Raw genomic sequence first — 27,992 nt, forward strand, 5'->3', positions numbered from 1 at the left:
CGTTTTGCTTTCACAGAAGAGCTCACAGTTTTTCAAAATTATTATTTGGTTATATATAACACTATATACATCACAAGTTATTCATATAACATTATATACATCTGTATACAGCTTTTTGATCACGATGATTAAATCCGGCCATAGGTAGCGTTAAACAATGGCCGCTGTTTGTACAGCGTGTGAACGCAGCCCAAGGGTATGTTCACACGGAGCAAAAGTGGTGGAATTCCACGGCTGATCTCTCCACCACCGAATCCTGCCTGCCTCATTGTCACACGGTGTCTCTATGGGAGGGATCGCGCGCCTCCGCTCCAAGAGTTGACTTGTCAATTCTTTGTGCAGAGAGTTTGCAGCAGTGAGGAGATCCGCTGCGGAATTCTGCTTTTGCTCCGTGTGAACATACCCTAAGGGCCCTATTCCACGGGAAGATTATCGTTCAGATTAACGTTAAATTGTTCGAATCTAAACCATAATCGTTCGGTTAAATAGCAGTTAACTATTAACGAACGAACAAGAAATCGTTGATCGTTTGATAAGACCTGGACCTATTTTTATCGTTGCTCGTTCGCAAATTGTTTGCATTCAATAAGATGTCGTTCGGTCGTTTGCAGTAGTGACGAACGCAATAGCGACGACAAGACGACCACAAGAACGATCATAAGTAACGATTATCGTTCCATGTAAATGGGTGAACGATTTCAGGTCGTTTGGATCGTTTATCGTTAACGATTATGCAAATGATAATCGTCCCGTGGAATAGGGCCCTAAAAGTGGGAATCTCCAACTTCTGAATAAATTCTTCTCTGAAGTAGGAGCAGAAGTGGCCGAAACCAGATCTAACAGATAGGCCAGGGACCAGTTCAGTCTAGCCTAATCTGTTCCAGATAAAAAGTGGTCTGGTTGTCTGAAAAAGATGGCTACAGCCCTAGACCTCTGAAGTCTGTAGTCTTGGACTTTTTTGGGGAACTAGTTTGGCCAAGCTAAACTAATTGGTGGCGATGTGTTCCAGTTCTTTTAGTTTTGCTTACCTCTGATTAGTAGTAAATAACTTGTAGGGGCCCATGTCCAATGCCCTCACACATAACTAGGGATTATCACGGCAAACCATAATCTCCTCCGATAGGAAGCGTGTGACGCTAAAAAGAAATATTCAGGTGCAACTGTGCTATATGGACGGTGTGCTGAGGAATGACAAAAACAGAAGGTGCAGCAGCAACCCACAGGTGTAAGGGCCTACCGTATACACTTCTCCCAGCGTACACACGGTAAACACCTGCTCTGTAGATATTATAAAGTGAGGATCTTAGCAGACTCTTTGATCAAACAGAGTGTACCATGTCACCACGTTAAGGCGTTCCCAGAGACATGGTCCCTACTCTAGTATTTTCACACTAGCAATGGCCTCTCTTGGACTGAATAAGCCTACAACTGGGCAGATAGGTGGGCTGAGGAATGGATTATGGGAACTCGCTTTATCATGTATCATTATGAGGTTGGGAGCTCTGACACAGATTAAGACTATGTTCACACAATGTATTCATTTTTTCTTTAACAACCGTTCTTTGAATGACCACTGTTAATGAAATGAATACAATCCCATTGATTTCAATGGGACGACGGTCGTAGAAAACAGTCCGTGCACACAGTGTAAATTATGGCTCATACACTGTGGTCAATGGTGAATTGGATTGTGGGCACACCTGGAGGTGACCGCAATCCAAATAGTCAAAATATAATGTTCCTATAACCGATACTGCAGTATCAGATGAGGAACATGCTACATGCCGACCGGTCTCTGCACTGTAATACAACGGCCATTGTATTAAAGCGTGTGAACATGGCCTAAACCTTTGTGCGAAGGCTACAAATCAGTGAGACTCTCCCAATATCTGTAGGCAGCTGTTCCTATAGAAGCCCTATAGCCAATGAATGGTGAGTTGGCCGTAAACATGCGTAAATATTTCACCTCTGTTCTACAGATTGTGGGGGTCCATGCAGATTGTGGGGGTCCATGCAGTTAGATAACATGCTATGAGGGGGGTACCTCTTTAAGGAACCACCCCACCTGTCCACTAGTTCACAGCTTGTGTTATATAGAAATGTGATATTTCCAATGTGTGAAGCTCTTGAGCATTACATATATAGTAGATACAGTAGTGATGCAGGTCACTGGATTCTCTATATTCAGTCATCACAGCTTCCCGTTATGTAAATCTCTGTAGGTAACAGAGATGTTTGTGCTTTATGAGGCAGAGAAGACAGTGCTGTCTATTCTATCCTGTTCTGCAGCACGTGTTTTATAGGGGTCTGGGGCAGAGCTAGATTTGTATAAGCTATATAGAGCATAGCCGCATGTACTGTATATGTGTATAAGGTATATAGAGCACAGCCACATGTACTGTATATGTGTATAAGGTATATAGAGCATAGCCGCATGTACTGTATATGTGTATAAGGTATATAGAGCACAGCCGCATGTACTGTATATGTGTATAAGGTATATAGAGCACAGCCACATGTACTGTATATGTGTATAAGGTATATAGAGCACAGCCACATGTACTGTATATGTGTATAAGGTATATAGAGCACAGCCACATGTACTGTATATGTGTATAAGGTATATAGAGCATAGCCGCATGTACTGTATATGTGTATAAGGTATATAGAGCACAGCCGCATGTACTGTATATGTGTATAAGGTATATAGAGCACAGCCACATGTACTGTATATGTGTATAAGGTATATAGAGCACAGCCGCATGTACTGTATATGTGTATAAGGTATATAGAGCACAGTCGCATGTACTGTATATGTGTATAAGGTATATAGAGCACAGCCACATGTACTGTATATGTGTATAAGGTATATAGAGCACAGCCACATGTACTGTATATGTGTGTAAGGTATATAGAGCACAGCCACATGTACTGTATATGTGTATAAGGTATATAGAGCACAGCCACATGTACTGTATATGTGTATAAGGTATATAGAGCATAGCCACATGTACTGTATATGTGTATAAGGTATATAAAGCACAGCCGCATGTACTGTATATGTGTATAAGGTATATAGAGCACAGCCACATGTACTGTATATGTGTATAAGGTATATAGAGCATAGCCACATGTACTGTATATGTGTATAAGGTATATAAAGCACAGCCGCATGTACTGTATATGTGTATAAGGTATATAGAGCACAGCCACATGTACTGTATATGTGTATAAGGTATATAGAGCACAGCCACATGTACTGTATATGTGTATAAGGTATATAGAGCATAGCCACATGTACTGTATATGTGTATAAGGTATATAGAGCACAGCCACATGTACTGTATATGTGTATAAGGTATATAGAGCACAGCCACATGTACTGTATATGTGTATAAGGTATATAGAGCATAGCCGCATGTACTGTATATGTGTATAAGGTATATAGAGCATAGCCGCATGTACTGTATATGTGTATAAGGTATATAGAGCACAGCCACATGTACTGTATATGTGTATAAGGTATATAGAGCACAGCCACATGTACTGTATATGTGTATAAGGTATATAGAGCACAGCCACATGTACTGTATATGTGTATAAGGTATATAGAGCACAGCCACATGTACTGTATATGTGTATAAGGTATATAGAGCACAGCCACATGTACTGTATATGTGTATAAGGTATATAGAGCATAGCCACATGTACTGTATATGTGTATAAGGTATATAGAGCACAGCCACATGTACTGTATATGTGTATAAGGTATATAGAGCACAGCCACATGTACTGTATATGTGTATAAGGTATATAGAGCATAGCCACATGTACTGTATATGTGTATAAGGTATATAGAGCACAGCCGCATGCACTGTATATGGTATATAGAGCATAGCCACATGCACTGTATATGTGTATAAGGTATATAGAGCACAGCCACATGTACTGTATATGTGTATAAGGTATATAGAGCATAGCCGCATGTACTGTATATGTGTATAAGGTATATAGAGCACAGCCACATGTACTGTATATGTGTATAAGGTATATAGAGCACAGCCGCATGCACTGTATATGGTATATAGAGCATAGCCACATGCACTGTATATGTGTATAAGGTATATAGAGAACAGCCGCATGTACTGTATATGTATATAAGGTATATAGAGAACAGCCGCATGTACTGTATATGTATATAAGGTATATAGAGAACAGCCGCATGTATATGTGTATAGGCTACTGTATATAGAGCACAACCGCATGTATATATAAGGTATATAGAGCACAGCCACATGTATATATAAGGTATATACAGCACAGCCGCATGTATACATGTGAGGTATATAGAGCACAGCCATATGTATACGTGTGAGATATATATACACAGAGCTGGGCGTGTATAAAGTGTACAGTGCAGAGCTGTATGTGTTTAGAGCATATAGTGCAGGGCTGGGTGTGTATAGAGCATATAGCGTAGAGCTGGGTGTGTATAGAGCATATAGCGTAGAGCTGGGTGTGTATAGAGCATATAGTGCAGGGCTGGGTGTGTATAGAGCATATAGTGCAGGGCTGGGTGTGTATAGAGCATATAGTGCAGGGCTGGGTGTGTATAGAGCATATTGTGCAGAGCTGTATGTGTTTAGAGCATATAGTGCAGGGCTGGGTGTGTATAGAGCATATAGCGTAGAGCTGGGTGTGTATAGAGCATATAGCGTAGAGCTGGGTGTGTATAGAGCATATAGCGTAGAGCTGGGTGTGTATAGAGCATATAGCGTAGAGCTGGGTGTGTATAGAGCATATACAGTAGCGTAGAGCTGGGTGTGTATACAGCATATAGTGCAGGGCTGGGTGTGTATACAGCATATAGTGCAGGGCTGGGTGTGTATAGAGCATATAGTGCAGGGCTGGGTGTGTATAGAGCATATAGTGCACGGCTGGGTGTATATAGAGCATATAACGTAGAGCTGAGTGTGTATAGAGCATATAGTGTGAGTTGGGTGTGTATGAGATTCACAGAGTACAACTGAGCGTATATGTGTATAGTGCAGAGCTGTGTGTATATATAAAGCATATAGTGCAAAGCTGTGTGTATATATTATAGGTATAGTGCAGAGCTGTGTGAACATATAAAGCATATAGTGCAGAGCTGTGTGTGTATACTGTGTACAGTGCAGAGCTGTGTGTATACCGTGTACAGCGTAGAGCTGTGTGTGTGTATACCGTGTACAGTGCAGAGCTGTGTGTGTATACCGTGTACAGTGCAGAGCTGTGTGTGTATACCGTGTACAGTGTAGAGCAGTGTGTGTATACCGTGTACAGTGCAGAGCTGTGTGTGTATACCGTGTACAGTGCATAGCTGTGTGTGTATACCGTGTACAGTGTAGAGCTGTGTGTGTATATATTGTACAGTGCAGAGCTGTGTGTATACCGTGTACAGTGCAGAGCTGTGTGTGTATACCGTGTACAGTGAAGAGCTGTGTGTGTATACTGTGTACAGTGCAGAGCTGTGTGTATACCGTGTACAGTGTAGAGCTGTGTGTGTATACCGTGTACAGTGCAGAGCTGTGTGTATATACCGTGTACAGTGTAGAGCTGTGTGTGTATATATTGTACAGTGCAGAGCTGTGTGTGTACAGGGTGTACAGTGCAGAGCTGTGTATATACCGTGTACAGTGCAGAGCTGTGTGTATACCGTGTACAGTGCAGAGCTGTGTATATACCGTGTACAGTGCAGAGCTGTGTGTGTATACCGTGTACAGTGCAGAGCTGTGTGTGTATACCGTGTACAGTGCAGAGCTGTGTGTGTATATATTGTACAGTGCAGAGCTGTGTGTGTATACAGTGCACAGTGCAGAGCTGTGTGTGTATATATTGTACAGTGCAGAACTGTGTGTGTATACCGTGTACAGTGCAGAGTTGTGTGTGTATATATTGTACAGTGCAGAGCTGTGTGTGTATACCATGTACAGTGCAGAGCTGTGTGTATACCATGTACAGTGCAGAGCTGTGTGTGTATACTGTGTACAGTGCAGAGCTGTGTGTATATACCGTGTACAGTGTAGAGCTGTGTGTGTATATATTGTACAGTGCAGAGCTGTGTGTGTATATTGTGTACAGTGCAGAGCTGTATGTATACCGTGTACAGTGCAGAGCTGTGTGTGTATATATTGTACAGTGCAGAGCTGTGTGTGTATACCGTGTACAGTGCAGAGCTGTGTGTGTATATATTGTACAGCGCAGAGCTGTGTGTGTATATATTGTACAGTGCAGAGCTGTGTGTATACCGTGTACAGTGTAGAGCTGTGTGTGTATATATTGTACAGTGCAGAGCTGTGTGTGTATACCGTGTACAGTGCAGAGCTGTGTGTGTATACCGTGTACAGTGCAGAGCTGTTTGTGTATATATTGTACAGTGCAGAGCTGTGTGTGTATACCGTGTACAGTGCAGAGCTGTGTGTGTATATATTGTACAGTGCAGAGCTGTGTGTGTATACCGTGTACAGTGCAGAGCTGTGTGTGTATATATTGTACAGTGCAGAGCTGTGTGTGTATACCGTGTACAGTGTAGAGCAGTGTGTGTATACCGTGTACAGTGCAGAGCTGTGTGTGTATACCGTGTACAGTGCAGAGCTGTGTGTATACCGTGTACAGTGCAGAGCTGTGTGTGTATACCGTGTACAGTGCAGAGCTGTGTGTGTATATATTGTACAGTGCAGAGCTGTGTGTGTATACCGTGTACAGTGCAGAGCTGTGTGTGTATATATTGTACAGCGCAGAGCTGTGTGTGTATATATTGTACAGTGCAGAGCTGTGTGTATACCGTGTACAGTGTAGAGCTGTGTGTGTATATATTGTACAGTGCAGAGCTGTGTGTGTATACCGTGTACAGTGCAGAGCTGTGTGTGTATATATTGTACAGTGCAGAGCTGTATGTGTATACCCTGTACAGTGCAGAGCTGTGTGTATACCGTGTACAGTGTAGAGCTGTGTGTGTATACTGTGTACAGTGCAGAGCTGTGTGTGTATACCGTGTACAGTGCAGAGCTGTGTGTATACCGTGTACAGTGCAGAGCTGTGTGTGTATATATTGTACAGTGCAGAGCTGTGTGTGTATACCGTGTACAGTGCAGAGCTGTGTGTGTATATATTGTACAGTGCAGAGCTGTGTGTGTATACCGTGTACAGTGTAGAGCTGTGTGTGTATACCGTGTACAGTGCAGAGCTGTGTGTGTATACCGTGTACAGTGCAGAGCTGTGTGTATACTGTGTACAGTGCAGAGCTGTGTGTATACCGTGTACAGTGCAGAGCTGTGTGTGTATACCGTTTACAGTGCAGAGCTGTGTGTATACCGTGTACAGTGCAGAGCTGTGTGTGTATACCGTGTACAGTGCAGAGCTGTGTGTGTATATATTGTACAGTGCAGAGCTGTGTGTGTATACCGTGTACAGTGCAGAGCTGTGTGTGTATACCGTGTACAGTGCAGAGCTGTGTATGTATATATTGTACAGTGCAGAGCTGTGTGTGTATACCGTGTACAGTGCAGAGCTGTGTGTATACCGTGTACAGTGTAGAGCTGTGTGTGTATATATTGTACAGTGCAGAGCTGTGTGTGTGTATACAGTGTACAGTGCAGAGCTGTGTGTGTATACCGTGTACAGTGCAGAGCTGTGTGTATACCGTGTACAGTGCAGAGCTGTGTGTGTATACCATGTACAGTGCAGAGCTGTGTGTGTATATATTGTAAAGTGTAGAGCTGTGTGTGTATATATTGTACAGTGCAGAGCTGTGTGTATACCGTGTACAGTGTAGAGCTGTGTGTATATATTGTACAGTGCAGAGCTGTGTGTGTGTATACCGTGTACAGTGCAGAGCTGTGTGTGTATACCGTGTACAGTGCAGAGCTGTGTGTATACCGTGTACAGTGCAGAGCTGTGTGTGTATACCATGTACAGTGCAGAGCTGTGTGTGTATATATTGTACAGTGTAGAGCTGTGTGTGTATATATTGTACAGTGCAGAGCTGTGTGTGTATACAGTGTACAGTGCAGAGCTGTGTGTGTATATATTGTACAGTGCAGAACTGTGTGTGTATACCGTGTACAGTGCAGAGTTGTGTGTGTATATATTGTACAGTGCAGAGCTGTGTGTGTATACCATGTACAGTGCAGAGCTGTGTGTATACCATGTACAGTGCAGAGCTGTGTGTGTATAGTGTGTATACCGTGTACAGTGTAGAGCTGTGTGTGTATACCGTGTACAGTGCAGAGCTGTGTGTGTATACTATGTACAGTGCAGAGCTGTGTGTGTATATATTGTACAGTGTAGAGCTGTGTGTGTATATATTGTACAGTGCAGAGCTGTGTGTATACCGTGTACAGTGCAGAGCTGTGTGTGTATATATTGTACAGTGTAGAGCTGTGTGTGTATATATTGTACAGTGCAGAGCTGTGTGTATACCGTGTACAGTGCAGAGCTGTGTGTGTATATATTGTACAGTGTAGAGCTGTGTGTGTATATATTGTACAGTGCAGAGCTGTGTGTATACCGTGTACAGTGCAGAGCTGTGTGTGTATATATTGTACAGTGTAGAGCTGTGTGTGTATATATTGTACAGTGCAGAGCTGTGTGTATACCGTGTACAGTGCAGAGCTGTGTGTGTATATATTGTACAGTCCAGAGCTGTGTGTGTATATATTGTACAGTGCAGAGCTGTGTGTATACCGTGTACAGTGCAGAGCTGTGTGTGTATATATTGTACAGTGTAGAGCTGTGTGTGTATATATTGTACAGTGCAGAGCTGTGTGTGTATACCGTGTACAGTGCAGAGCTGTGTGTGTATATATTGTACAGTGTAGAGCTGTGTGTGTATATATTGTACAGTGCAGAGCTGTGTGTATACTGTGTACAGTGCAGAGCTGTGTGTGTATATATTGTACAGTGTAGAGCTGTGTGTGTATATATTGTACAGTGCAGAGCTGTGTGTATACCGTGTACAGTGCAGAGCTGTGTGTATACCATGTACAGTGCAGAGCTGTGTGTGTATATATTGTACAGTGTAGAGCTGTGTGTGTATATATTGTACAGTGCAGAGCTGTGTGTATACCATGTACAGTGCAGAGCTGTGTGTGTATATATTGTACAGTGTAGAGCTGTGTGTGTATACCGTGTACAGTGCAGAGCTGTGTGTGTATACCGTGTACAGTGCAGAGCTTTGTGTGTATACCGTGTACAGTGCAGAGCTGTGTGTGTATATATTGTACAGTGTAGAGCTGTGTGTGTATATATTGTACAGTGCAGAGCTGTGTGTGTATACCGTGTACAGTGTAGAGCTGTGTGTGTATATATTGTACAGTGCAGAGCTGTGTGTGTGTATACCGTGTACAGTGCAGAGCTGTGTGTGTATACCGTGTACAGTGCAGAGCTGTGTGTATACCGTGTACAGTGTAGAGCTGTGTGTGTATACCGTGTACAGTGCAGAGCTGTGTGTGTATACCGTGTACAGTGTAGAGCTGTGTGTGTATATATTGTACAGTGCAGAGCTGTGTGTGTATACCGTGTACAGTGTAGAGCTGTGTGTGTATATATTGTACAGTGCAGAGCTGTGTGTGTGTATACCGTGTACAGTGCAGAGCTGTGTGTGTATACCGTGTACAGTGCAGAGCTGTGTGTATACCATGTACAGTGCAGAGCTGTGTGTGTATACCGTGTACAGTGTAGAGCTGTGTGTGTATACCGTGTACAGTGCAGAGCTGTGTGTGTATACTATGTACAGTGCAGAGCTGTGTGTGTATATATTGTACAGTGTAGAGCTGTGTGTGTATATATTGTACAGTGCAGAGCTGTGTGTGTATACCGTGTACAGTGCAGAGCTGTGTGTGTATACTGTGTACAGTGCAGAGCTGTGTGTGTATATATTGTACAGTGTAGAGCTGTGTGTGTATATATTGTACAGTGCAGAGCTGTGTGTATACCGTGTACAGTGCAGAGCTGTGTGTATACCATGTACAGTGCAGAGCTGTGTGTGTATATATTGTACAGTGTAGAGCTGTGTGTGTATATATTGTACAGTGCAGAGCTGTGTGTATACCATGTACAGTGCAGAGCTGTGTGTGTATATATTGTACAGTGTAGAGCTGTGTGTGTATACCGTGTACAGTGCAGAGCTGTGTGTGTATACCGTGTACAGTGCAGAGCTTTGTGTGTATACCGTGTACTGTGCAGAGCTGTGTGTGTATATATTGTACAGTGTAGAGCTGTGTGTGTATATATTGTACAGTGCAGAGCTGTGTGTGTATACCGTGTACAGTGTAGAGCTGTGTGTGTATATATTGTACAGTGCAGAGCTGTGTGTGTGTATACCGTGTACAGTGCAGAGCTGTGTGTGTATACCGTGTACAGTGCAGAGCTGTGTGTATACCGTGTACAGTGTAGAGCTGTGTGTGTATACCGTGTACAGTGCAGAGCTGTGTGTGTATACCGTGTACAGTGTAGAGCTGTGTGTGTATATATTGTACAGTGCAGAGCTGTGTGTGTATACCGTGTACAGTGTAGAGCTGTGTGTATATATTGTACAGTGCAGAGCTGTGTGTGTGTATACCGTGTACAGTGCAGAGCTGTGTGTGTATACCGTGTACAGTGCAGAGCTGTGTGTATACCATGTACAGTGCAGAGCTGTGTGTGTATACCGTGTACAGTGTAGAGCTGTGTGTGTATACCGTGTACAGTGCAGAGCTGTGTGTGTATATATTGTACAGTGCAGAGCTGTGTGTGTATATATTGTACAGTGTAGAGCTGTGTGTGTATATATTGTACAGTGCAGAGCTGTGTGTATACCGTGTACAGTGCAGAGCTGTGTGTGTATATATTGTACAGTGTAGAGCTGTGTGTGTATATATTGTACAGTGCAGAGCTGTGTGTATACCGTGTACAGTGCAGAGCTGTGTGTGTATATATTGTACAGTGTAGAGCTGTGTGTGTATATATTGTACAGTGCAGAGCTGTGTGTATACCGTGTACAGTGCAGAGCTGTGTGTGTATATATTGTACAGTGTAGAGCTGTGTGTGTATATATTGTACAGTGCAGAGCTGTGTGTATACCGTGTACAGTGCAGAGCTGTGTGTGTATATATTGTACAGTGTAGAGCTGTGTGTGTATATATTGTACAGTGCAGAGCTGTGTGTATACCGTGTACATTGCAGAGCTGTGTGTGTATATATTGTACAGTGTAGAGCTGTGTGTGTATATATTGTACAGTGCAGAGCTGTGTGTATACCGTGTACAGTGCAGAGCTGTGTGTGTATATATTGTACAGTGTAGAGCTGTGTGTGTATATATTGTACAGTGCAGAGCTGTGTGTATACTGTGTACAGTGCAGAGCTGTGTGTGTATATATTGTACAGTGTAGAGCTGTGTGTGTATATATTGTACAGTGCAGAGCTGTGTGTATACTGTGTACAGTGCAGAGCTGTGTGTGTATATATTGTACAGTGTAGAGCTGTGTGTGTATATATTGTACAGTGCAGAGCTGTGTGTATACCGTGTACAGTGCAGAGCTGTGTGTATACCATGTACAGTGCAGAGCTGTGTGTGTATATATTGTACAGTGTAGAGCTGTGTGTGTATATATTGTACAGTGCAGAGCTGTGTGTATACCATGTACAGTGCAGAGCTGTGTGTGTATATATTGTACAGTGTAGAGCTGTGTGTGTATACCGTGTACAGTGCAGAGCTGTGTGTGTATACCGTGTACAGTGCAGAGCTTTGTGTGTATACCGTGTACAGTGCAGAGCTGTGTGTGTATATATTGTACAGTGTAGAGCTGTGTGTGTATATATTGTACAGTGCAGAGCTGTGTGTGTATACCGTGTACAGTGTAGAGCTGTGTGTGTATATATTGTACAGTGCAGAGCTGTGTGTGTGTATACCGTGTACAGTGCAGAGCTGTGTGTGTATACCGTGTACAGTGCAGAGCTGTGTGTATACCGTGTACAGTGTAGAGCTGTGTGTGTATACCGTGTACAGTGCAGAGCTGTGTGTGTATACCGTGTACAGTGTAGAGCTGTGTGTGTATATATTGTACAGTGCAGAGCTGTGTGTGTATACCGTGTACAGTGTAGAGCTTGTGTGTGTATATATTGTACAGTGCAGAGCTGTGTGTGTGTATACCGTGTACAGTGCAGAGCTGTGTGTGTATACCGTGTACAGTGCAGAGCTGTGTGTATACCATGTACAGTGCAGAGCTGTGTGTGTATACCGTGTACAGTGTAGAGCTGTGTGTGTATACCGTGTACAGTGCAGAGCTGTGTGTGTATACTATGTACAGTGCAGAGCTGTGTGTGTATATATTGTACAGTGTAGAGCTGTGTGTGTATATATTGTACAGTGCAGAGCTGTGTGTGTATACCGTGTACAGTGCAGAGCTGTGTGTGTATACTGTGTACAGTCCAGAGCTGTGTGTGTATACCGTGTACAGTGTAGAGCTGTGTGTGTATATATTGTACAGTGCAGAGCTGTGTGTGTGTATACCGTGTACAGTGCAGAGCTGTGTGTGTATACCGTGTACAGTGCAGAGCTGTGTGTATACCATGTACAGTGCAGAGCTGTGTGTGTATACCGTGTACAGTGTAGAGCTGTGTGTGTATACCGTGTACAGTGCAGAGCTGTGTGTGTATACTATGTACAGTGCAGAGCTGTGTGTGTATATATTGTACAGTGCAGAGCTGTGTGTGTATACCGTGTACAGTGTAGAGCTGTGTGTGTATATATTGTACAGTGCAGAGCTGTGTGTGTGTATACCGTGTACAGTGCAGAGCTGTGTGTGTATACCGTGTACAGTGCAGAGCTGTGTATACCGTGTACAGTGCAGAGCTGTGTGTGTATATATTGTACAGTGTAGAGCTGTGTGTGTATATATTGTACAGTGCAGAGCTGTGTGTGTATACCATGTACAGTGCAGAGCTGTGTGTGTATACCGTGTACAGTGTAGAGCTGTGTGTGTATACCGTGTACAGTGCAGAGCTGTGTGTGTATACCGTGTACAGTGCAGAGCTGTGTGTATACCATGTACAGTGCAGAGCTGTGTGTGTATACCGTGTACAGTGTAGAGCTGTGTGTGTATACCGTGTACAGTGCAGAGCTGTGTGTATACCGTGTACAGTGCAGAGCTGTGTGTGTGTGTATACCGTGTACAGTGTAGAGCTGTGTGTGTATACCGTGTACAGTGCAGAGCTGTGTGTATACCGTGTACAGTGTAGAGCTGTGTGTGTATACCGTGTACAGTGCAGAGCTGTGTGTGTATACTGTGTACAGTGCAGAGCTGTGTGTGTATATATTGTACAGTGTAGAGCTGTGTGTGTATATATTGTACAGTGCAGAGCTGTGTGTGTATACCGTGTACAGTGCAGAGCTGTGTGTGTATACCATGTACAGTGCAGAGCTGTGTGTGTATATATTGTACAGTGCAGAGCTGTGTGTGTGTATACCGTGTACAGTGCAGAGCTGTGTGTGTATACCGTGTACAGTGCAGAGCTGTGTGTATACCATGTACAGTGCAGAGCTGTGTGTGTATACCGTGTACAGTGTAGAGCTGTGTGTGTATACCGTGTACAGTGCAGAGCTGTGTGTGTATATATTGTACAGTGCAGAGCTGTGTGTGTATACCGTGTACAGTGCAGAGCTGTGTGTGTATACTGTGTACAGTCCAGAGCTGTGTGTGTATACCGTGTACAGTGTAGAGCTGTGTGTGTATATATTGTACAGTGCAGAGCTGTGTGTGTGTATACCGTGTACAGTGCAGAGCTGTGTGTGTATACCGTGTACAGTGCAGAGCTGTGTGTATACCATGTACAGTGCAGAGCTGTGTGTGTATACCGTGTACAGTGTAGAGCTGTGTGTGTATACCGTGTACAGTGCAGAGCTGTGTGTGTATACTATGTACAGTGCAGAGCTGTGTGTGTATATATTGTACAGTGCAGAGCTGTGTGTGTATACCGTGTACAGTGTAGAGCTGTGTGTGTATATATTGTACAGTGCAGAGCTGTGTGTGTGTATACCGTGTACAGTGCAGAGCTGTGTGTGTATACCGTGTACAGTGCAGAGCTGTGTATACCGTGTACAGTGCAGAGCTGTGTGTGTATATATTGTACAGTGTAGAGCTGTGTGTGTATATATTGTACAGTGCAGAGCTGTGTGTGTATACCATGTACAGTGCAGAGCTGTGTGTGTATACCGTGTACAGTGTAGAGCTGTGTGTGTATACCGTGTACAGTGCAGAGCTGTGTGTGTATACCGTGTACAGTGCAGAGCTGTGTGTATACCATGTACAGTGCAGAGCTGTGTGTGTATACCGTGTACAGCTGTGTGTGTATACCGTGTACAGTGCAGAGCTGTGTGTATACCGTGTACAGTGCAGAGCTGTGTGTGTGTGTATACCGTGTACAGTGTAGAGCTGTGTGTGTATACCGTGTACAGTGCAGAGCTGTGTGTATACCGTGTACAGTGCAGAGCTGTGTGTGTATACCGTGTACAGTGCAGAGCTGTGTGTGTATATATTGTACAGTGCAGAGCTGTGTGTGTATACCGTGTACAGTGTAGAGCTGTGTGTGTATATATTGTACAGTGCAGAGCTGTGTGTGTGTATACCGTGTACAGTGCAGAGCTGTGTGTGTATACCGTGTACAGTGCAGAGCTGTGTATACCGTGTACAGTGCAGAGCTGTGTGTGTATATATTGTACAGTGTAGAGCTGTGTGTGTATATATTGTACAGTGCAGAGCTGTGTGTTTATACCGTGTACAGTGCAGAGCTGTGTGTATACCGTGTACAGTGCAGAGCTGTGTATATACCGTGTACAGTGCAGAGCTGTGTGTGTGTGTATACCGTGTACAGTGCAGAGCTGTGTGTATACCGTGTACAGTGTAGAGCTGTGTGTGTATACCGTGTACAGTGCAGAGCTGTGTGTGTATACCGTGTACAGTGCAGAGCTGTGTGTGTATACTGTGTACAGTGCAGAGCTGTGTGTGTATATATTGTACAGTGTAGAGCTGTGTGTGTATATATTGTACAGTGCAGAGCTGTGTGTGTATACCGTGTACAGTGCAGAGCTGTGTGTGTATACCATGTACAGTGCAGAGCTGTGTGTGTATACCGTGTACAGTGTAGAGCTGTGTGTGTATACCGTGTACAGTGCAGAGCTGTGTGTGTGTATACCGTGTACAGTGCAGAGCTGTGTGTGTATACTGTGTACAGTGCAGAGCTGTGTGTATACCGTGTACAGTGCAGAGCTGTGTGTGTATACCGTGTACAGTGCAGAGCTGTGTGCGTATACCGTGTACAGTGTAGAGCTGTGTGTGTATACCGTGTACAGTGCAGAGCTGTGTGTATACCATGTACAGTGCAGAGCTGTGTGTATACCGTGTACAGTGCAGAGCTGTGTGTGTATACCGTGTACAGTGCAGAGCTGTGTGTGTATACCGTGTACAGTGCAGAGCTGTGTGTGTATACCGTGTACAGTGCAGAGCTGTGTGTATATACCATGTACAGTGCAGAGCTGTGTGTGTATACCGTGTACAGTGCAGAGCTGTGTGTGTATACCGTGTACAGTGCAGAGCTGTGTGTGTATACCGTGTACAGTGTAGAGCTGTGTGTATACCGTGTACAGTGCAGAGCAGGCCGCACAGATGAGGATCAGGTCGGTCACACATCTCTATTTCCTATGAGGACACTTTGTAATAATCACCAACTACAAGAACCTCTTCTATCAGCGCAAACTGCATTCCGACTCCTCCCACAGTCACATGGTAATGACGTAATCACAGGTCCTTCAGCAGCAGATTGGGATCCCTGATCACATGGTCATGACGTCACCAAAGGTCCTTTTGCCCCCTGGATCTAGCAACTTCCAGCGCTGCTACCGTGTGTAAGGAGCCCGGGGCAGCAGATACAGTGCGGTACGTAGTCACTCTTATCGCCCCCTACAGGATGAGGCGCGCTCCGACCCTCAGGACACAGAGTTCTACGGAGGTCTTGGGGATTGTTTGGTAATTGATGTACAGAGCAGTACACAGCTCCCCTGCAGAGCATTGTGTGAGGATTAACCCCTTCAGGACACGCCCTGTGTTCTACAAAATGGAAACTACCCCGGCACAACCACTACACGTTGCATGGCGCTGTATTCCCTGTATTTGTGGTCGCTGCAGCTCTGGCATATAGTGCAGGGTCAGATACTGATGAGCTCCCCAGACTCAGTGGCTGTTATTATTAGTCCCCTGGCTCAAAAACCAATGCATTGCCCCCCCCCCCCCCCCCCCCCATTGATGGCTTTGCAGCAGTAAGGGGAGACCCCCACCATTAGGCAACCATCTAAATGCTGGTTTCACTAAAGACATGTGTAAAGTTTTGATTGGTCAGGGTCTGGGTGATCAGGCCACCACCAGTCATTAGATAGAGCCGGGAGAAGTGCTTCATGCCCTGGCCCACTGCTCTCCAGGTGATGGGCCCCATAAAGTTAAAATGCCATCTTAGTACATCGTTGTTCAATGGAACAGATGTGCATACTATACATTGTTAATAAAGTTTTTTTTTCCTGCCATAAGGTTGGGGCTTCGATTTATTTCACAATTTTGGGGGACCACCACATCAAGGAGAAAAAAAAACTGTTTAAAACACTACCTCTGATGGACTGTGCACATCAGTAAGTCCTCGGTCCATACTTTAGAATGGGAAGAATGACTATATATAGCGCCATAGTGTTCTATACACTTGTCTCTAGTATAACAGCACTGGTCCTGGAGGCAGACTGTGGTGTATATCCCTGCGCTGGCCCTACCACTTGGCAGGTGTTGTCTCTGGCAGGATATGGTGTATATCCCTGCACTGGCTCTGGCAGGATATGGTGTATATCCCTGCGCTGGCCCTACCACATGGCAGGTGTTGTCTCTGGCAGGATATGGTGTATATCCCTGCGCTGGCCCTACCACTTGGCAGGTGTTGTCTCTGGCAGGATATGGTGTATATCCCTGCACTGGCTCTGGCAGGATATGGTGTATATCCCTGCACTGGCCCTACCACATGGCAGGTGTTGTCTCTGGCAGGATATGGTGTATATCCCTGCGCTGGCCCTACCACATGGCAGGTGTTGTCTCTGGCAGGATATGGTGTATATCCCTGCTCTGGCAGGATATGGTGTATATCCCCGCGCTGGTCCTACCACATGGCAGGATATGGTGTATATCCCTGCACTGGCTCTGGCAGGATATGGTGTATATCCCTGCACTGGCCCTACCACATGGCAGGTGTTGTCTCTGGCAGGATATGGTGTATATCCCTGCGCTGGCCCTACCACATGGCAGGTGTTGTCTCTGGCAGGATATGGTGTATATCCCTGCTCTGGCAGGATATGGTGTATATCCCTGCGCTGGTCCTACCACATGGCAGGATATGGTGTATATCCCTGCACTGGCTCTGGCAGGATATGGTGTATATCCCTGCGCTGGCCCAACCACATGGCAGGATATGGTGTATATCCCTGCGCTGGCCCTACCACATGGCAGGTGTTGTCTCTGACAGGATATGGTGTATATCTCTGCGCTGGCCCTACCACATGGCAGGTGTTGTCTCTGGCAGGATATGGTGTATATCTCTGCGCTGGCCCTACCACATGGCAGGTGTTGTCTCTGATAGGATATGGTGTATATCCCTGCACTGGCTCTGGCAGGATATGGTGTATATCCCTGCGCTGGCCCAACCACATGGCAGGATATGGTGTATATCCCTGCGCTGGCCCTACCACATGGCAGGTGTTGTCTCTGACAGGATATGGTGTATATCCCTGCACTTGCTCTACCACATGGCAGGTGTTGTCTCTGGCAGGATATGGTGTATATCCCTGCACTGGCCCTACCACATGGCAGGTGTTGTCTCTGATAGAATATGGTGTATATCCCTGCACTTGCTCTACCACATGGCAGGTGTTGTCTCTGGCAGGATATGGTGTATATCCCTGCGCTGGCCCTACCACATGGCAGGTGTTGTCTCTGGCAGGATATGGTGTATATCCCCGTGCTGGCTCTACCACATGGCAGGTGTTGTCTCTGGCAGGATATGGTGTATATCCCTGCACTGGCCCTACCACATGGCAGGTGTTGTCTCTGGCAGGATATGGTGTATATCCCTGCACTGGCCCTACCACATGGCAGGTGTTGTCTCTGGCAGGATATGGTGTATATCCCTGCACTGGCCCTACCACATAGCAGGTGTTGTCTCTGGCAGGATATGGTGCATATCCAGGGCCGGATTAAGGTTGGTGGAGGCCCTGGGCGACAATCCCCCCCCCCCCCCCAAAAAAAAAATAAAAAAATAAATTATACCGCGATCTATACAGATGGCTGCTTACTGTAGGTGAATTAGCACAGGCCCCTCCTCGCTCCTGGCTGTATGGGTCAGCATCCTCCTCTGTTATGCACGTGGTCACTAGAGGCTGCAGTACAGGGGAAGATGCCAGGCCCTAGAGACAGGAGCAGAGGGGGGGGGGGGGGTGGACTAAGTATCAGAGTGTATTCCCACATTGTGTTTGTGTTAATAACGCAATGTGAGAACACAGGACTTTCTGCACGCTGTTGCCCACTGTGTTAGGGCCCTATTACATGGCCTGATATCCTGGGTAAGCAGCACCGTTCTGGTAGGGTTCGAGCTGGTGGAGGCCCCGGGGCACGTGCCCCTGGTGCCCTCCCTTTAATCCGGCCCTGTGTATATCCCTGCGCTGGCTCTACCACATGGCAGGTGTTGTCTCTGGCAGGATATGGTGTATATCCCTGCACTGGCCCTACCACATGGCAGGTGTTGTCTCTGGGAGGATATGGTGTATATCCCCATGCTGGCCCTACCACATGGCAGGCCTGGTCTCTGGCAGGATATGGTGTATATCCCTGCACTGGCCCTACCACATAGCAGGTGCTGTCTCTGGCAGGATATGGTGTATATGGCTGCGCTGGCCCTACCACAGGGCAGGTGTTGTCTCTGGCAGGATATGGTGTATATCCCTGCGCTGGCCCTACCACATGGCAGGTGTTGTCTCTGGCAGGATATGGTGTATGTCCCTGCGCTGGCCCTACCACATGGCAGGTGTTGTCTCTGGCAGGATATGGTGTATGTCCCTGTGCTGGCCCTAACAAATAGCAGGTGTTGTCTCTGGCAGGATATGGTGTATGTCCCTGTGCTGGCCCTACCACATAGCAGGTGTTGTCTCTGGCAGGATACAGTTTAGTCTGCACTTCACTTACCTATGAAATATCTTTGCTTCTTTGTAGGTCTACAGAGCTGTGACCTTCCCTATTACTGGCACTTTCTTCAGGATGGCGTTACAGGGTGAGTAATACCATGTTTTAAAGAGCAGTTTAAGTGAATTTTTTTTTTCTTTCAAAGCAACTGGTCCCAGAAAGTGCCAGAGATTTGTAATTTATAGAGATGAGCGAACCTGGAGCATGCTCGAGTCCATCCAAACCCAATCGTTCGGCATTTGAATAGCGGTGGCTGCTGAAGTTGGATAAAGCCTAAGGCTATGTGGAAATCATGGATATAGTCATTGGCTGTATCCATGTTTTCCAGACAACCTTAGAGCTTTATCCAACTTCAGCAGCCCCCGCTAATCAAATACCGATCGTTCGGGTCTGGATGAACTCGAGCATGCTTCAGGTTCGCTCATCTCTAATGGTGCGTTTACACGTAACGATTATCGTACAAATTTGCTCGATAACGTTCGAATTTGAACGATAATCGTACGTGTAAACGCAGCGAACGATCAAACGACGAACGATCGTTATCAAATCGTCATTCGCAAATCGTTCCGTGTGAACAGTCGCTCGCCGATTTAACCAATGTTTGAGATAGGCTTAAGCGTTCGCAAAACGATCGCAAAACGAATTTTCCGTACGCTATATCGTACCGTCTAAACGCTGCTCGTTATGAAAAAAAACCGTTACTCCGACATCGTTAATCGTGCGATCGGGCCAATTATCGTTACGTGTAAACGCACCATAATAGCGATCAATTAAAGCAGGAATGGGGAACCTTCAGCCCTCCAGCTGTTGTAAAACTACAGCTAATTATAGGACATTCCATCCCTTCTTCCTCCCTCTCTTGAAGGGGTTCTCCATTTACACATTAAAATGCTCTGATGGCCCATTCTCTACGTAGTAGCCGTGCCAGGTTACTACAGCTCAGCTTCTGCTCACATCAATGTCTACCGAAAGTAAACACCCTCCTAAAATAAGACACCCCACCGAAAGTAAGGCCACCGCCAACCTAATTCCCTCGTGGACCTCCCAAACTGCAGGCAGCCTAGTTCATGGTCCGCACGTCTGACCCGATGCCGCTGCCGCACGTCTGACCCGCTGCCGCACACCTGACCTGATGCCGCTGCCACATGCCTGACCTGCTGTAAACCTGACCCGATGACAACGCCACCACAAGCCTGACCCGCCACTGACGGCCGGGGGGAGAGAAATAAGTCCACCTCCCCCTGAAGATAAGACATAGCAAATATACGACACCGTCTTATTTTTGGGGAAACACGGTAGAGGACATTGATTTGGATTTTCGATTAAAACTAAAAAACAACATTTTTAAATGTCAGTCTAACACTTTAACAACCGAAGGTGACAACTCTGCACAGTCCTGTGTATACTGATTGCAGAATGGAGAGTGGCACCACCATCTCACGGTCCCTGTAGTGACTATGTCTTCTTGTGCTGTGTCGCCATCCTGTGCTGCTCTTCTACTAGAGGCGATGCCGTATCTTGGTCCTAGGATCTTGTTCTCCCATCTCTATGCTATTATCTACAGTATATTATTGGTTTGCCACCTTTCACATCCAGCACAATTTTTTTTTTCCTCCTCTTCTCCCGCTCTGTGACAGAAGATGACGATACCTGGTCTCCCCCATCTGAGTCAGATATGAAAATTCTGAGAGCACGACGTGAGCGCCAAGATAAGATTAGCAGGATGATGGGAGATTACTTACTGAAGGGATACAGAATGCTGGGAGACAGCTGTGAGACGTGCGGGGTGAGCCAGCTCCGGGAAACATCATGTAATACTACTACTTGTCTGATCACAATGTACTGATTTTTGTATTTTTCTTTATAGACGATATTATTACAGGACCGGCACAAAAAACTACTTTGCATCTCATGTCAAGAATTGGATTCCGATACTGAGAAGGACAACCCAGGTATTTTCATTTTTGGTGATAAATTAAAGGGGTTGTCCAGTGAAAATCTTCTTTTAAATAAACTTGTTTTAGAAAGTTGTGTAGATTTGTAATTTAATTCTATTTAAATGTACGCCCTGGCGTCATTGGAGCGTTCAGAGGGGGGCCACACGGCAACCCTGCTCTGAATTGCCACAGTCCCGGGTGCTATCTGCAGTCCAGGACCGCGGCAATTAGTGGACACGGTCCAATCGCCATGCCCGCTAATAAGCCAATTAAATGCAACTGTCTAAATGGCTGTTTTCTCCCATCGCTGGTGGTCTTGTGATGGGATCGCCTCTTCCCCGCGATGCGATCGCAGAGGAGCTGTCCCTGCTTGTGAGCTGGCCAGGGGTCTGCGCCGTAATGGTGCTGATCCAGACTCTGCAATCTATTGTTCTTGGCTGCAGCAGCCAAGAGACATAGAACACAGATCTCATTGATCTATGCAGTATAACTATACTGCATAGATCTCAATGAGAGATCAGAGTTGTAATACTAGAAGTCCCCCAGGAGGAATAACCCTAACCCCAGGGGGACTTATAGCTTGTGTGTAAAAAAAAAAAAAAAAATTCTATTAATAAAAATTCCCCTCCCCTAATAAAAGTTTAAATCACCCCCTTTTTCCCATTTTATAAATAAAATTAAATAAAAAAAAACAAAACAAAAAAAAAAACATGTTTGGTGTGCGTAATCGCCTGAACTATTAAATTATCACGTTCCTGATCCCGCACTTCCAATTTTTACAATGACGTCGTCTTTGGGAGGCCGGCCGAACCGCTCCATCCGTCCCTCATGCATGCCGTGTCACCAGCTGCTCAGCCGCGATTGGCTGAGCACAGTTCTGCTCAGTTCTGCAGCCGGAGAAGACTCTGCTTTACTGCGCCTACAGTGCTTTCTGCTGACATCTCTGTCCAAGACAGAACAGGAGAGGTTTTCTTTAGGAATTTGACAGTTCCTGTCTTAGACAGAAGGGTCAGCAGAAAGCACTGTGTCAATCTTAAAAGAAAACATTTCCTGCAGGACATGCAGCAGATGATAAGTACTGGAAGGCTGGAGGTTTTTAAATTAAAGTAAATTACATATCTATATAACTGTCTGAAACCAGCTGATTTGAAAGAAAAAGATTTTCACTGGAGTGCCCCTTTAATGGGAGTGTTATGCCTCCGTGTCCAGCCTATTGGTACATTCATAATCTCATGGGGGAGTTTAATCAAACTGGTGTAAAGCAGAAATGGCTCAGTTGCCCCTAGCAACCAATCAGATTCCACTTTTCATTCCTCACAGACTCTTTTGGAAAATGAAAGGTGGAATCTGATTGGTTGCTAGGGGCAACTGAGCCAGTTTCACTTTACACCATGTTTGATAAATCTCCCCCAGAATGTTAGAACGTTGGTAAATCTTCCTTTTTATGACATTGTGAAAGCTTTATTATTTGTGACGTCTTTGACTGATCTCTTACAATATAGAGGGCTGAGTCACTCTTTAATCCAAGGTCCCCACGCAGTCTAATAAGTCGTCACGCTGCCCGTACCGCAATCCACGCCATGCCTTTCCAGTGGAGCTTAGAAAATAAAAAGCTTTCTATGAAGCAATCTGGACAGCAAGGTCACTTTTTTCAGAAGAAGCTTTTTATAATAGGCAGAACATGTGTATTTATATAACTCATAACAATATATATTTCTATGTCCATTATAATGTAATCCTGGAGGATGTGTCGCTAATGGCACTATACACAGGAGGCCGAGGCAGCTGAATCTGAGTGTCTAATGTATAGGGGACAGCTGAGGTGTCGGAGTAGAGAGGGATCGAGCAGTTAGAGAGCTGATCGTAGACTAGAGAGCACAGCCCTCCCATTTCCTTGTGACTAATTTGACTCCTTTTTTTATGTTTTTATTAAGTGCTGAATCCTCAGGCTGCACTGTCTCAGGTCCGGGAGCATCAGCTTTCATTACACGACCACCCTGTTCATGACGTCCCAGCGGCTCCTGCCCCCGTAACAAACCTTGATTCTGGCCCTGTGCGTGCCGTCGTTGTGTCCGATGTCCCCGTACCTGTAGTTTCTGCTGAGAGCGCCGTCCTGGAGAAGATGAGCTGGGCCACTCACCAGCTGAAAGAAACCAGTTCTGTGGAGTACAGCGCCCAGCTGTGCGCACTTATTGGCACTTGTGCCCAGAGTCTGAAGTCACTCCGAGATCTTCGACATTGATGGCTGTCCTGAACTTCTCACCTGCAAACCATGTTATACCCAATTCCTTCCCACTTATTCCTGTATTGTGTCAGTGCGGCTCATGTGATGCCGTATTGAATGTGTTAGCTACTTGGCAGCATCTCAGATAACATATTTATTTATATTAAATCACATTGGATGAATAGAGTGAAAAGTTTGACTTGCCTTTAGTCTTATGTAGCAGTGAGCGCAATCCAAGCATGCTCCAGTCCACCCGAACCCGGGAGTTTTGGCATTTGGTGGCTGAAGAAGTTGGATGCAGTTCTAGGGAGTCCTGGAAAACATGGATACAGCCTATGGCACAGGAACACAGAAACGTCCGGCATGGCTAGATGTTCCTGTGCATGGGGAGGACGATAGAGATAACTGTCATTCATCCAACAGTTATTAGGCCGTGTCCACACAACAAATGTTTAGCATAAATCACGGACGTTGTCGCAATTTGCAACAACAACCGTGATTTATGCTAAACATCCGCTGTATTGGAATTAATGGAATCCCAGCCAGAGGGTATACACGTAATATACACTCCAGCCAGGATTCCATCCAGTCGCTCGAAAAACTGACATGTCAGTTTTCTGCGGCCACTATTCATTGAATAGTGGCCGCACACAACCTGACAGTTTACACAATGGAGCTTGCGGCTCCGGCCGCACGCTCCTTTGTGTGCAGCGGTGAATTTGGATTCACCAGAAATGAAGATCATCTGGATGATCTTCAGTAACACCGGCCGTTCTGTGACCCGGCCAGGTCACAACAGCTGGTGTTATATGCCATGTGAACATGGCTTTAAGGTGGATGGCTGCATATCCCTGTAATATTCACTAGAGGGACAGCAGCACAGGAACAGAGAAAGTCAACTTGTGGGACTGCACCCCAGGACCATATACTGTAATCCAAAGAATGAGACAGCACTTGCAAGTAAAAGTGCTTGCTGTGAACACATATATGTGTATGCTTAAAGGGGTTATCCAGCGCTACAAAAACATGGCCACTTTTCCCCCTACTGGTGTCTCCAGTTCAGGTGCGGTTTGCAATTAAGCTTCATTTACTTCAATGGAACTGAGTTTCAAAAGCCCACCCAAACTGGAGACATCAGTAGGGGGAAAGTGGCCATGTTTTTGTAGAACTGGATAACCCCTTTAAGGGAGGCTTTTTTACTTGAAGCACTGCAAATTTGGTATAAATAAAACATCAAATTAAATTTTTCATATGGGTTCCCTCCCTCTATTGGCTGCTTTCATATGACCAGAAGCATTCAGTGCCGGCTTCTCTCAATCTCCCCTTAAAGTCATGTGATCCCTTATGTGTTGCATCACATAAGGGATCTGTCTTGCTGCTGTGACAACAGTGGGATGCATGGCTTGTACCATCTTTGCAATTTCCATCAATTTTAACAGTAAAAAATAGCCCTACATTCTGCCTGTCACAGAGACTTCTCCACAGAACCCAGTGTACCCCATTATCTGTCAGTAGAGTCAATCGCACGTCAGGCAGAACAACACAATGGTAAAAATAAGAGTTCAAATATTGTAGCTATTTTTTTTTTTTTTTTTAAACCTCTCCTAGGGTGACCATATTAGAGAGATACATCTTCCATTGACTGGATAGACAGTACTAGGGGGGTTGTGCTTTGTGGCAGCTGAAATAAATGTGACTCATTAAGCAGAGTGACGGCCCCTAGTGATGGAGCAATGCTGCCACCTTCTCCAGGGACTAGGGAGTCACTACATATAGAGAGATGTGCTGGTGGTATTGCTACAGCTCAGTGATCCAATGCTCTTATCCCCTGGAGTGTTGCCTTTCTCTTTCGCTTAGACAGCAATGACCCTGGTACTGGTCATCCGCCATTATAGGTCATTGGTGCTAAGGAACATTGGGTTGTGTGTTGGAGGACATGTTAGTTGGACACTAGACATGACCGCTACTCAAGCATGCTCGAGTCCGATTGTTCGTCAGTTGAATATCAGTGGATGAAGAAGTTGGATGTAGCCCTAAACATGTTTTCTGCAATTTGCTCACCACTTGTTCACTAGAAAGCTCCTCACCTCTTTCATCGACAAACTGTTTACACCACAGGACCCCCTTTGGCTGGATTTTTTCCACGATCACATTATTTTTGGTATAATTGTGACGACGTTGCATGATAATACCCTACGGGGTTTGCAGTATATAAGGTACGTGGATGTGGATTCACACTGAAACTGCTCCTCAAAAAGCGCGTTCTCTCCGGCCCTCAGGGGTCACATGGTCAATTCTTCTGCATCTGAGGGATAAACGCTGGACACTTTTTGTCACGAGCTGGGGGGGTGTCCCAGCACTGGCACTATCCAATCAGAGCTGACAGCACAAGACAGTGTAGGGACACACCCCCAGCTGGTAACACCCAGTTGGCTATTGAGTCAATCATTTGTAGTAAGAATAATAGAGGAACAGCACATCACAGAGCTATAAGAGAAGTTTCTTTAAAAATATGTGGTGACCGGGTTTAACCCCTTGCTGCAATATGACAAGCTGACTTGTCATGCTTTCCATACACATTTCTCCCCCCGATGTCACAGGAGGAAATCAGGAGATGGCAGCCGCACAATACCTCCTCCAGCTACCACTGCCCAGAGAGAAGCCACGCTCCTCTCTGAGTAGTTAACCCCATAGATGCCACAGTTGGTGCAACCGCAGCCTGCTGTGGTGAGTACTGAGGGAGATCGGCTCCCTCCGTCACTCCTCTGAGCTCTGCAAGCGTTCGCTTTGAGGTAACCATAGCAACCCAGGAGCCTCCCAGTACCTCTGATGTCATGAAGAAACAATTTTAGAAACCTTGAGATAGTTAAAGGAGAAGTCCGGCGAAAGTTTTTATTAAAGTATTGTATTGCCCCCTAAAAGTTATACAAACACCAATATACACTTATTGCGGGAAATACATTCAGGGTATAAACCCACACACCGTATATGCAGCGTATTTACTGCTGCGATACGCAGCAAACACGCAGCAGATTAGATCTAAATAACTGAACACAGCATCAAATCTGCACCATCAAATCTGCTGCGTATTTGCTGCGTATACTGTGTGTGTGTTTGTACCCATAAAGTGCTTCTTTCCCTGCACTTACTACTGCAACAAGGCTTCACTTCCTGGATAACATGGTGATGTCACGACCCAACTGCCAGAGCTGTGTGGGCTGTGGCTGCTGGAGAGGATGATGGCAGGGGGACACTGAGGGACACAGGGCACTGGAGGGACACTGAGCATCCCCCTGCCATCATCCTCTCCACCAGCCACAGCCCGCACAGCTCTGGGAGTCGGGTCGTGACATCACCATGTTATCCAGGAAGTGAAGCCTTGATGCAGTAGTAAGTGCAGGGAAAAAAGCACTTTATATGTATTTCCCGTAATAAGTGTATATTGGTGATTTGTATAACTTTTGGGGGAAAATACAATACTTTAATAAACATTTTTGCCTTACTTCTCCTTTAAAAGCATCATAAGGTTATTATTACTACATAAAGTAAGACAGGTCAGATTTTAAAAATAGGTCCTGGGCATTATTCCAAAAAAAGGCTGCAGAGGCCAGGGGTTATCTAGGTTTTTAAAAATATATATATATATTATTTTGTGCAGGGTGGCAGAACAGAAAAACAAACAAAAAAAGGTATACTCACTGAGCCCCTGCAGCTGCCGACATTCCCAGTCACTGCTGGTAGCTGATCATGGACCATCCTTACAGGAACTGCCCTGCTCAGACTATGACTGACTTAAAACAGAGGTAACAAGAGGAGACTAATGCTGCGTTTACACAGACAGATTTATCTGACAGATTTTGGAAGCCAAAGCCAGGAATGGATTTGAAAAGAGGATAGATCCCAGTCTTTCCTTTATGACCTGATCCCTGTTTATAGTCTGTTCCTGGTTTGGGCTTCAAAGATCTGTCAGATAAATCTGTCTGTGTAAACGCACCATAAGGCTATGTTCACACTACGTAAAAGTACGGCCGTTGTTGCCGATGGCAACAACGGCCGTACTTTTACCACGGTGGAACAATGCCTGTTGTTCTATGGGATCCCGGCCGAAGCGTACACACATCGTACATCCTCCAGCCGGGATCCCATACGCCGCCGCAAACAACTGATATGTCAGTTTTCTGCGGCCGGAATTCAGTGAATTCCGGCCGCAAAAAGCCCTGTCAGTTCACACAGTGAAGCGAGTGGCTCCGGCCGCTTGCTTCACTGTGCGCTATGGGAAGCTCTGATGCGGGCGCACGCTGATGCGCCCGCATTAGAGCTCTGCGGCCGAAAGGATCACCCGGCCGGTACTTAAGAGATGATCCGGCCAGTCACGGAACGGCCGGTCTCATACGCAGTGTGAACATAGCCTAAGAGTAACAGCGATACAGCTGTGGGGGCTCAGGAGAGGTGCGTATATATTGTTTTTTTTTTTTTTTTTTTGCCTTGTACCAAATATCAATTTTATATATACATTATACTTCTCAACCTTTACTTGCTGGCTAATATTACTCC

General features: G+C 45.5%; 2 protein-coding genes across 4 annotated transcripts in view; one reads left to right on the top strand and one right to left on the bottom strand.

Moving 5' to 3' along the window:
- Positions 1-15,785, bottom strand: part of LOC138789520 (homeobox protein SIX6-like) — a 43,302-nt gene extending 27,517 nt beyond the window's left edge. The window contains exon 1 of one of the 2 annotated variants that reach the window (XM_069968202.1): positions 15,740-15,785. The gene's annotated coding sequence lies outside the window, so the exon portion shown is untranslated. Of the gene's footprint in view, positions 1-15,652; positions 15,716-15,739 lie in introns of those variants that run through there. The other variant, XM_069968204.1, reaches the window with a different exon arrangement.
- A 57-nt stretch (positions 15,786-15,842) lies between these two features.
- Positions 15,843-23,631, top strand: ZNRD2 (zinc ribbon domain containing 2). 2 transcript variants are annotated; one of them, XM_069968205.1, is made up of 5 exons: positions 15,843-15,950; positions 19,308-19,365; positions 20,915-21,063; positions 21,145-21,229; positions 23,149-23,631. In XM_069968205.1, exons 2-5 carry the CDS (start codon positions 19,353-19,355, stop codon positions 23,454-23,456), a joined length of 555 nt encoding a protein of 184 aa, XP_069824306.1. In that variant the 5' UTR covers positions 15,843-15,950; positions 19,308-19,352; the 3' UTR covers positions 23,457-23,631. The 2 variants fall into 2 exon arrangements, with proteins under 2 accessions (XP_069824306.1, XP_069824307.1); XM_069968206.1 differs by having other exon boundaries at positions 20,918-21,063.
- The last annotated feature ends 4,361 nt before the right edge of the window (positions 23,632-27,992 follow it).

This window comes from Dendropsophus ebraccatus, chromosome 4 (genome assembly GCF_027789765.1).
Source record: "Dendropsophus ebraccatus isolate aDenEbr1 chromosome 4, aDenEbr1.pat, whole genome shotgun sequence".
Taxonomy (NCBI): Eukaryota; Metazoa; Chordata; class Amphibia; order Anura; family Hylidae; genus Dendropsophus; species Dendropsophus ebraccatus.

What these genes read in the sequence shown, in the direction of transcription:
- ZNRD2 (XM_069968205.1), top strand. An exon ending in ACAGCTGTGAGACGTGCGGG is followed by an intron (nt 21,064 to 21,144) that starts GTGAGCCAGCTC and finishes TTTTCTTTATAG; the next exon opens with ACGATATTATTACAGGACCG. An exon ending in TACTGAGAAGGACAACCCAG is followed by an intron (nt 21,230 to 23,148) that starts GTATTTTCATTT and finishes GTTTTTATTAAG; the next exon opens with TGCTGAATCCTCAGGCTGCA.